Source organism: Loxodonta africana, chromosome 7 (genome assembly GCF_030014295.1).
Source record: "Loxodonta africana isolate mLoxAfr1 chromosome 7, mLoxAfr1.hap2, whole genome shotgun sequence".
In the NCBI taxonomy this organism is placed as follows: domain Eukaryota; kingdom Metazoa; phylum Chordata; class Mammalia; order Proboscidea; family Elephantidae; genus Loxodonta; species Loxodonta africana.
In genome coordinates, this window is record NC_087348.1 from 85,984,089 (window position 1) to 85,995,223 (window position 11,135).

General features: G+C 44.5%; 1 protein-coding gene across 1 annotated transcript; it reads left to right on the top strand.

The window, feature by feature from the left end:
• Positions 1 to 433: 433 nt before the first annotated feature.
• Positions 434 to 9,333, top strand: LOC135231722 (E3 ubiquitin-protein ligase TRIM21-like). Its single transcript, XM_064288584.1, has 5 exons — positions 434 to 1,158; positions 1,650 to 1,751; positions 2,829 to 3,053; positions 6,566 to 6,689; positions 7,026 to 9,333. Exons 1-5 carry the CDS (start codon positions 637 to 639, stop codon positions 7,571 to 7,573), a joined length of 1,521 nt encoding a protein of 506 aa, XP_064144654.1. The 5' UTR covers positions 434 to 636; the 3' UTR covers positions 7,574 to 9,333.
• Positions 9,334 to 11,135: the final 1,802 nt, after the last annotated feature.

Below are 11,135 nucleotides of genomic sequence, written 5' to 3' on the forward strand. Positions count from 1 at the left end.
ATTGATTACTTGAGATGGGAGAAGATGGATGGGAAAAGCCTTGGCCCTGAGGGAAATCTTCATTTAAAAAAAGAAATCACCAGAAGGACTCCCAAAGTGGCAATTGGTAGAAGTGGTACTAGTGAGAAAGCTGGAAACCCTGCAGCCTTATATTCAGGCCCAGCCCTCTGACTCAGTACCTCCCACCTGGACCTCCCTTCCTGTCAAATTGGCTACTATGCCTGCCCCAACAGACAACTTGATGTATTTGAACGGGGTTAGCCCGTAGCTGGGCACAGGATTTTTTTTTTTTTTTTTCCATCCCATCTTCCCTTCCTTCCCCTCCCTCCCTCCCTCCCTCCCTTCCTTCCTTCCTTCCTTTCCTCCTTCCTCCTTCCTTTTGTCATTTCTCCCAGGCAGTTGGATTATTTTCCCCTTGGCTTGTAATGGAGACCCTTTGAAGGATTTAAGCTGGGGTGGACATGATGAAAGCATAGTTCTAAACAGTTTTACCTCTGAGATTCTGGACAATTATATTTGCCTCTTTTGAAGACTGTTTCCCCTTCTGTCTGACCAGACTATGGAGGAGAAGCCCTTGTTATTCAGATTGACGTTCTTGCTTTTTCTTGTTTTTATCCCCTCCTGTTCACCACCCCCATGTCCTCCTTTGAATCATTTTATTTTTCTCACACAACCCTTCCCATCTTCTTTCCTTTTCTCCTCTCCCCACTAGTCCCCCACAAGATCTCCGTGGTGCTGTTTAACAGGAACACTGCCCCTGTGGCCTCAGCGAAGCCCCTGGCAATGATGTGGGAGGAGGTAACATGCTCTGTCTGCCTGGATCCCTTCGTGGAGCCTGTGATCATTGAATGTGGCCACAGTTTCTGCCGAAAATGCATCTCTGAGGTCGGGAAAGATGGCGGCAGTAGTTGCCCTGTGTGCGGGCAGAAATTCCTGCGCAGGAACATCCGGCCTAACCTGCAGCTAGCCAGCTTGGTGGACACCCTTGGACAAATGGACCAGAGCACCATGAAGTGGGATCAGTGTAGGGTGCATGGAGAGAAACTTCACCTGTTCTGTAAGGAAGATGGAAAAGCACTTTGCTGGGTGTGTGCCCAGTCACGGAAACACCGTGACCACTCCAGGATCCCTATTGAGGAAGCTGCACATGAGGACCAGGTGAGGCCTTAGCACAAAGCATGAGCAGGTGAAAAGGAGATGGGCCCTGATTAGTGCTTTGCTCTCCACAGCTTGGGATAGGAGAGAGTGGCCTCTGGAGTTGAAGGACTGGGAAAGAAAGGGAATCTCCCTCCAAGTCTAATCTAAGTGGAGAGTTGCAGACTAAACACAACCTTCTCATTCCCCAAGAGTAGGGAATATGCTGTGGGAAAATCTGGCAAGGATCATGTTTCCTTGTGGCTTCCTGGTTAATTAGGAGTGAGAACGCCCCCTACCCCTGCCATCCCAACAGTGTGGGCCTAGTCTACAAGAAAACATCAGAGTTTTTCTGAAGTATTCCCATTCATCAATTCCAACCTCACTCAAAACTCCAGTGCTCCAACTTTCTCTGCACCCAGGCTTTTCTAAGAACCAAGATGACCTTCCCCCACCCCATGTTACCCCACCCTACTTAGTCTGGTTAGGGATTGACTTGCTGTCTCTCTCTGCAGGAGAAGTTCCAGGTGGCATTACAGAAGCTGAGAAGAGAGCAGGAGTTAGCTGAGAAGTTGGAAGTCGATATTGCTGAGAAGAGAGCAGCCTGGAAGGCAAGGGTCACACCCTGAAAGGGATCTTAGATCAGAAGTCTGGGCAGAATTCAAGTTCGTGGGCTCAGCTATACCTATCTGAATAGCTGTAGAGTTTGTATATCTCACTGTCTGAGAACCAGCCATCCTCCTTGTCTCCTGATAAAGGGAAATAAGAATGAAGGAGGCTAGAAAGAGAGCTTCCAATCAAACACAAAGATTGAGAGTCTATAGGAGAGGGGGTTGAGTGGAAGAAACCATACCCTAAAGCTCCCTGCTCCTCCGAGCTCAATCACAGCAGATGACGGTACCAGTGCTTGGTGTCTGGGACAAAGGTATCTCAAGAGAGCAGCCCAACCACTATGCCTTGTAGGAAATGGCAAAGGCTGTGAGGAATGAGCTTAAGGGTTGAAGTAGGAAAACCAGTTTCAGCAAGTGGTTGCTTGACTATGTCTAGATCGCTGGTCCAAAGTATAACAGAGAACTAAAGCTTGTTTCACACTGGTGAAGGAGTTTCACACTAGTGGAGGAGGGGCAGGTCAGGGATTAAGAGAGGTGCAGAGAGCTCATGGACAACAAATCCCAGAAGAGGAAGATTTGTGGTGAGGGAGGGAGGAGCCAGGCTGCAATAGGAAGCAGTGACTCTCCAGTTACCAGCAAAAGAGGGCAGGCAAAGAATATTCCAGAAACTTCCCTTTCCCATGACTTAGAAATGATATTGTGAGCCTCTCTGTGCGAGCTTGTTGGGGGTGGGGTCAGGTACTAGTCTCTTAACAACTCAGAGAGAAATGAAGGCCAAGGGATACATTTGAGAGGTGACTGGCTTTTGAAAGAGAGGTTGAGAAAAGTCTTGGGTGTCGTAGGCTTATACAGGTATGATTGTGGGCCAGCTTCAGTGGGCTCCCACCAATCCCAATCCTCTCTTAGTCCCAGATGCCTTACCCACTAGTCTCCCAGCAAGATTCTCTGTTTGTGTGTCCCCAGACATAACCAGAGTGATGAATCTGCAGAGGATAGAAATAGGTACCAACACCCTCCATCCTTGAACCTTGAGTTATTCTGATAAAAACCATACCTCTCTTCCCCTTACCACTAAAGACAAAGGTTGAGACACAAAAATCAAGGATTCACGCAGAGTTTGTGCAGCAGAGAAACTTCCCGGCTGAAGAAGAAGAGAAGCAGCTGCAGAAACTTGAGAAGGATGAGAGAGATCAGCCCAGAATCCTGGGGGAGACTGAGGCCCATCTGGCCCAGAAAAGCCAGACCCTGCAGGAGCCGATCTCAGAGCTGGAGAAGAGGAGTCGGGGCCCAGTACTGGAACTGCTTCAGGTGAGACCAGGGAGAGGCTACCTCTGAGATTCAAGGAGTAAGTAGAGAAAAAACAGTTCCCTGGGTCTACCATTGGAGCAAATGGAAACCTGGTCCTTGGAATATTCTTAAATGAACCGAATTGGGATTCACGGATGGTTTTCATTCAAGGTATAGAATGGTACAAACTTAGGAGGGAATATTCCATGCGGCAGAGTTCCTGGCTGGTACAAACAATTAACATGTGGAGGTTCAAGTCCATTGAGAAGCACCTTAGAAGAAAGGCCTGGCAGTCTTCTTCCAAAAAAACTCAGCCATAGAAAACCCTATGGAGGCCAGTTCTACTCTGACACACATGGGGTTGCTATGAGTCAGAAGTGACATGATGACAGCTAGCTTGGTTTTTATTCCATGCAACAATGAACAGAAATGGACATCTTTGGTAAGTGCCTGACATGTACTGGGGGAGTGACTTTGAGAGAATCCTTTAATCTTTCTGAGCATCAGATTTCTCATATGTGAAATGAGTATTATGTTATATATTTCAAAGCATTTTTGTGAAAGAATCCACTAAGGTCCTTAGATGAGTGCCTGGCCATTGGGGAGGGTTTAATAAATGAGATATAACTAAAAACACTGCACTGAAAATCAAGAGACAGTAGCCCAGCTCCGGCCCTGCTGTCAGTTCTCTCCATAACTCCAGGTTAAGTCATTTTCCTTTCCTGGACCTGATTTCTTCATTTGTAAAACAGCGTGGGTGGGAAGTGGACTAAATAACATGGATACTCCAAACTTTAGCCGTAAATGTATCACCTTTATACTTTCTGCTACTTCTGTGAACAGCCTAAATGATTTTAACATATTATTCTTCCTTAAATTGTCTCACTTTTTTAGTCTAAGTTTAGTTTAAAAGGAAATTTGTCCTAAGCAATAATAGCCAAGAAATTATGTGTTGATATACTGTCGTCATGTGCCATCGAGTCAGTTTTGACTCATAGTGATGTAGAACTGCCCCATAGGGCTTCTTGGCTGTAATCTTTATGAAATCAGATTGCCAGGTGAGCTGTCCATGGAGCTGCTGGATGGGTTTGCTTTTGGTTAGTAGCCAAGTGCTTAACTGTTGCACCACCAGGGCTCCTTGTTGATATGTTACTTATATTTTATTCTAATTTATTTCATAATAATAATAACTGCAAGCTCTTGAATAGCACATATTACATGCCAGGCATATCTTTATGTCAATGCAATGAGGTGGGTGCTACTATTATCCCCATTTCATAGATGAGGACACTAAGGCACAGAGACATTAAGAGTCTTAATGAAAGACTAAAGCTAAATAACTTGACCAAGTCCACCCAAATAGTAAGAGGTAGAGCTAAGATTAAAATACATACATAGCTATTTTTTTTTAAATTCATCAGTGCCTGATCCCACTTATAGTAAATACCCAGGAGATGCAAATGCATAGAGATAAAAAGTAGATTAGTAGATACCACAGGCTGGGGTGGGGAATATGGTTATGCAGATATGGGAAGTTAACGCTTAATGGGTACAGAGTTTCTGTTTGGGGTGATGAAAAGGTTTGGAAACAAATAGTGTTGAAGGTTGTACAACATTGTGAACATAATTAATGTCTCTGAATTGTATACTTAAAAATGGGTAAAATGGCAACCTTTGTTTATATGTATTTTACCACAATTTTTAAAAAGTTCATCATTGAACATTCTATTTAAAATCATCTTGCATCCAACGTATGTTTACCTTACTGTGGGAAACCACGGACCAGATGGTCTCAGAAGTCCCTCTGCCCTCACATTCTACACCCACTTCTCAGTTATCAACATGGTTAGGTTCCAAAGACCAGGTCATTATGTGAAAATCAGCATTATGTAAAAATGGAAGATGACCACCATCAGATCACAAAATGCAGGATGACTACATTGTTACAAAACTGCCAAATTAGATCATTACGTAACTGCCAACCCACTGAAAATGATGGCCCAGGCAAACTGACACATAACCTGAACCATCACAGCCAGCGTTGCTCTCTCTCGCACCTCGGTGTCTGTTACGGCCAGACATACTTCGTTAATGTGTAGAATAGTAGGATAGTAGATTTTTTACTCTTGTTGTAAATACAAAATTTTGGATAACGATATCATCACTAAGTGAGGAGTAAGTATACAGTTCTTCTTTTCCCACACCTTTTCACTCTCTGTCAGATGTGGTCATGAAGCCATTTCTTTCTGGCTTGTGCAAAAAGGCTGATCTGATTTGGTTGACCTGACAGGCGCTCTCTTCCCATTATCCAAATCTTGTTTCTGCCAGACATTGAACTGAGCTTTCTGGTATAGTTTTGACTCGGCCTAGGAGCCTACCAACTCCCATGTGAGGGCCCCAAACTCCCTGCACCGGAATATTCTCAGATGATTTGATTTTACCTAATGAGGGGCAGCATTAAGTACAGCACAGGATAGAGCTTTGACCAACCAGCCCTTCTTCCCCAAACAACTCAAGCCCACAAATGAGATAGAGCAGTTTCTGGGGATCCTGGTTTAGACATTCTCTCCCTGTGATTCTCTCTAGGCTTCAGCCAGGACCGTTTTCCCTCTGCCACCCTGGATCTGGGCTTTCTCATTCATTTTCTGAGTCAGAGTCCTTAAACTGAAGATCTTTCCTGTAGCTATAGGTCACACCCATGCTAGGTTCCTGGTTACCCCACAACCACCCACACTCGAAGCTGGTCAGATATGGCTTTCTGCCCCTAGAATGGGGCAGAGTAGTGCCCTAGGACCACAGGTTTGTGTCACATCACCCTTAGGACCAAAGTCTCAGTGGTGAACCAGTAACTCCACAACTTACTCTCTGTCTCTTTTCTCCTCAGAAGGCTGAAAGTATCCCGGAAAGGTAAGGAGAGGTTTTCTTTGTAAGGGCAGGGGGTGACAAGAAGCACATGCACCTATGAAAAAGGTTCTTGAGTTAGAAAAACATATGCTAAAGTTTTCCCCATCCTCTTCCCTATTTTCAAGAACCTGATCGTCCATAAAATATTTTCTAGTCTCAAAAGGCTAATTAATGGGCGTCCCTGTTGGTGAGTTGCCCACAGTGATTGGACTGTACTGTCTTCACAAAGTGAAGCCGTGGCAAGCAGAAAAATTCTGGGAAGCTCGGAGTCAACAGCCTGCTGGGATTCCTTTTTTAAATGGAATTTAACCAGTTACAAACCCCCAAGAGCCATGAGTAAGATCCACAGCATAGACGAGACTCCTTGAGTTCCTTACAGAAGTGATTTAGCCTATGTCAGATGGCCTTGCCTGTAAAATGCAGTAGAACGTGCTTAAAGGGTAATCAGGCTTGGAGAGGAGATAGGGACTATCTGCATGCTGCAGAGGCTCATGTAATCAGCAACCGCAACCCCCAGGGACTGAATAAAGATGTTTGTAAATTTGGGTAGAATTAAATTACCACAGTCATCCATGAGGGAGGTTATGCATTAGGGTTCCAGAAGGATGTGATAGAAGTTGGAGATGGAGGTCTCAAATTCTCTTTCCCTCAGAAGTGAGGCCTGGAACCCGAAGGAACTAGGTGTTGTTTCCCCAGACCTGAGGAATGACTTCCGTGTGCCAGGGCTGAAGAAGATGCTGAGGACACACGGAGGTGAGGCAAGCTCTAGGAGTTGTGGGACTGGCCCACATGGGGAGCTGAAGGGTACAATGTGGATGCGGAGCCAATGCCCAGGGTGGGGGAGAACAGCAGCATCTAGGAGAGATGGCAGGTTTGAGTAGGTGGGGCAGCATGGAGATAGTGAAAGTGGTTCCCTCAAAGGTCAAGGCAAGGGCCGGAGTTGGCTGGGGCGCCATTTCCTCACACGCTGAGGCTTAGGGTCACTCCCTCGTCCTTATCCCAAAGTTTAACACATGCACAGGCCACTGACCATCACTGCCCCCAGCCATCCCACACTCTTCAAGCCTGACCATGGTCCCCTCTCTGCAGTACATGTCACTCTGGATCCAGACACAGCCAGTCCGTGGCTCATCCTTTCTGAGGATAAGAGACAAGTGAAGCTTGGAGACACCTCCCAGAACTTGCCTGAAAATGAAGAGAGATTTGATAGTTATCCCATGGTCCTCGGTGCCCAGTGCTTCGACTCTGGAAAGCTTTACTGGGAGGTAGACGTGACCGGAAAGGAAGCCTGGGATCTGGGAGTTTGTAGACACTCTGTCAAGAGGAAGGGACAATTTATGCTCAGCCCTGAGAATGGCTTCTGGACAATTTGGTTGCGGAACAAACAAAAATATGAGGCTGGCACTTCCCCCCAGACTTCCCTCGACCTTAAGGTTCCTCCTCGCCAAGTTGGGATCTTCGTGGACTATGAGAACCACACCGTCTCCTTCTACAACATCACTGACCATGGCTCCCTTATCTACACTTTCTCTGAATGTGCTTTTGTTGGGCCTCTGCGGCCCTTCTTCAATACTGGTTTCAGTGACGGAGGAAGAAACGCGGCCCCTCTGACCCTGTGTCCACTGAAGCTGGGATAGTAGGGGTCCACTAACCATTGGTCTCTTCTGGACACTGCTGTCTGCTCCCTGTTGATATCCTTCCCAGTTACTGCCCCTGCCTCTTTCCATTAACTGAGCCACCTCTGCCTCTGCAGAAGTGTCAGCATCCCAGCAAGCAGGCCTTGACAGGGAAGTTACTGAAAGTCAAGGCCCAGTGGCTTTCAACAGCAATATTCCTGCCCTAGATTGCATATGATTCCCTCCAAGGAGGCCAACTACTTCTATTTGGTCCAAATTCATCTGGATCAACCAAAAACATGTTTCCCCCTTGTTTATGTGACTTAAATTTTGTTTTCTTCTCTTCATCCCTACAGCCATTGCCTTTGGTCAGATCTCTGTCCTATCTTTCTTGCTTTACCAAAAGGCTTCCTGAGGGAATTATGCCTCAGTCTATCCCATTCAGATCTCGTTTCTCATCTACATCTAGGATTCTCTTTCCAACAGACATGCACCTGATCATAAGTGGCTCCACATTGCCTATAGAAAAATAGCCATGGCTCATTACCCAGAGATTGTGTACCTTATAAGGGAAGATATTAGAAAGAATCCATAGGTTCAGGCATATCGTTTCCCTGAGTCTACAGGGAACCATAGAATATAACCCCATAGCTGGTAACGATTGTATTACATTTTGTGAAATAATAATTTGAAAGCATGGAAAAGTCTCAGGAATGACTTCTCTTCGTAGCCACCAGAATTATGGCATCCTGCACATGTGAACAGATCAGTGCTAATAGGAATTTAGTTGTATCAGGCAAGATGAGTCATGGCAAGGCTCTCATCCTCTTAAAAGTCTTTCAGGAAAACCTACTCTTCAAGTGCATATAGTCCCTGGAAAGCAGAGAAGGCCAAGCCTTTGGAGGAAACCTGAATCTTTGACCTTGTAAGTGAAGCCATTCCAGTCATTCAGCAGATGGTGAGAACCCTGCGTCTTGCCCTGGGTACCTTCCACTGCTACCTGCTCCCCCTCAGGATCTTCTTGGACTCATAATGATTTTACTTCTAGAATTAGGTTTACACGGTGCTGTTGGTTGCAACATCATACATTTCTGTTTGAATATCATCAGTTTTTCTGCTTCTGTGTCTCTATCTTGGGGTTAGCCAATGTAAATAACGGTTTGTGACCTTCAATTGCTATACTGGTTGGAGGAGGCTATCATAATGATAAATAAACTTAAATAATCTGATTTCTCAAAATCTGAATGCCTTGGTATATTGGGTTACCCTGATACTAGGGAATCACACAGATAACACACTGCCATCCCCTTGGTCCCCACCAAAAGGAATCGAGCAGTAGAGATTTCACAGTATCTCAACTATCACCCCCACCAATAATCACTAACAAGTGACACAGATACCCGCCTCCATGTCTCACAACAAATTTTCTTGAGATAGAAGACACTACCAGCACCAATTACAATTTTGATTAATACAGTCCTTTAAGATGCAAATATAATCTGTTGCCTTTCTTGATCTCCTTGATTCTACAACTTCTTTTTGAATTAGGAGAGGCAAAGTTTATTACACCAACATTTTAAAGATAAGCTAAGGCAGAAAGAGATGAGAACTTAAAAATTTATTTACTGCTCACTCTGTCTCATACATATTAAAGATCCTTTTTAAGCTTTATTTCATTTAGTTCTATCATATCTTTATGATGATACAGTCAGGCATAATCAGGAAATTTAAAGATAGGGTGTCTTCTTCATGTATACTTCAAATGAAATTTTATTTTTCAAAATGTCAAACAAGTATATATAATTAAAATAGTTTATTTTAAAATATTCTAATTGAAATTCTCTAGATAAGTACATTGTAGGGGTAGTTTTCTCATTGTTTGATTTGGTTTAGCTTAGTTTTCATGTCCCTCTTTTTCTGGTACCCTAAGCTTGTGCTTAGGTTACCTATTGGGAATACGTCAGTGAGTAGTGTTTTTCCCATTTTACAAATGAAATAAGAGTTGCTGTCTTAGGCTAGATTCTCTAGAGAAGCGAAAGGAGGGAAGTGTATATACATACATGCACATGTATGTATGCATGTGTATATAGTATATATATACACGTGTAAAAAAAATTTTTTTTTATGCATATACATATATAGTGAGTGAGAGAAGGAAAGAAAGATTTATATCAAGGAAACGGCCCACGTGGTTGTAGAGGCTGGAAAGTCCCAACTGTGAGGCTTCTGACTCACATAGCTGCAGGGGCTGATGAACCCAAGATCGACAGGCCAGACAGCAGGCTGCTGGCTCACAGCTGTGGAGGCTGATGAATCTAAGATCGGCAGGCCATACAGCAAGCTGCTGAATCAAGGCCCAAGAACCAGAGGTCAGATGATGACAAGCAGAATCCAGAGCAAGCAAAAGCCAGTGAACTTTGCCAGAAAGTCCATATATATTGGATGCAGGCCACAACCCCAAGGAAACTCGCTTTCGACTTACTGGCTGCTCATAGCCGATCTCATCATGGAGGTGATGACATCATTATACAACTGCCAAACTACATCATAACTAACAAACACTGAGAATCATGGCCCAGCCAAGTTGACACACAACCTTAACCATCACAGTTGCTGAGAAAACGAGTAACTTTCCTAAGGCTAAACACAGCATTATTAATGCATGAGGATTCAAATCTAATTGTGATCCAAAAGCCCATTCTCTTTCTTAAACACCAACTTTTCCAAACTCATATGATAATCTGGCTGTTAATTTTCTTGTCTTCAAATTCAAGTCACTTTGTTCAAATCAATGGAACTTTTACATAATCAGTATCCACAAAGTAGATAAATGCGAAGCCCTATATTGGTAAACATACCACCCAATCAGTTACACAAACTGAGCATTGTTTCCACTGGGAAGACGAAGCACTTACCACACATTCTCGAATCTGCCTAGTCTTGACCCTGTAAATGATGCAGTTCAGCAGGGGAGGGGCTAACATGCAGACACTGGCCAGCAGGATATGTGTATGGAGAGGAACATGGTGCCCAAATCGCTGGGTGCCTTAGGCTGGATAGACAGATACAGATATATATAGAGAGAGATTTATATCGAGGAAATGGCTCACATGGCTGTAGAGGCTGGCAAGTTCCAAGTGTCTGGGTCAGGTGTAAAGCTGGAGGCTCCTCTGGACTCACATAGCTGCAGGGGCTGATAAACCCAAGATCAGCAGGTAAGATGGCAGGCTGCTGGCTCAAGCCCCAAGAACCAGAGGTCAGATGATGACAAACCAAATGCAGGATCCAGAGCAGAGGAAAAGCCAGCAAAGCTTGCCAGAAAGTCCACATATATTGGATACAGACCACACCCCTAAGGAAATTCTCCTCCAACTGATTGGCTGCTCACAGCAGATTTCATCCTGAAGATGATTACATTAAATCAGATCTCATCACGGAGGTGATTACCTCATTGCATAGCTACCAGCCTATATCATAACTGCCAAACCACCGAGAGTCATGGTGAGCCAAACTGACACACAACCTTAAGCACTTGGCACCTGTACACATCTCCTTAAACTATACATAATCTCTACATAAAGGA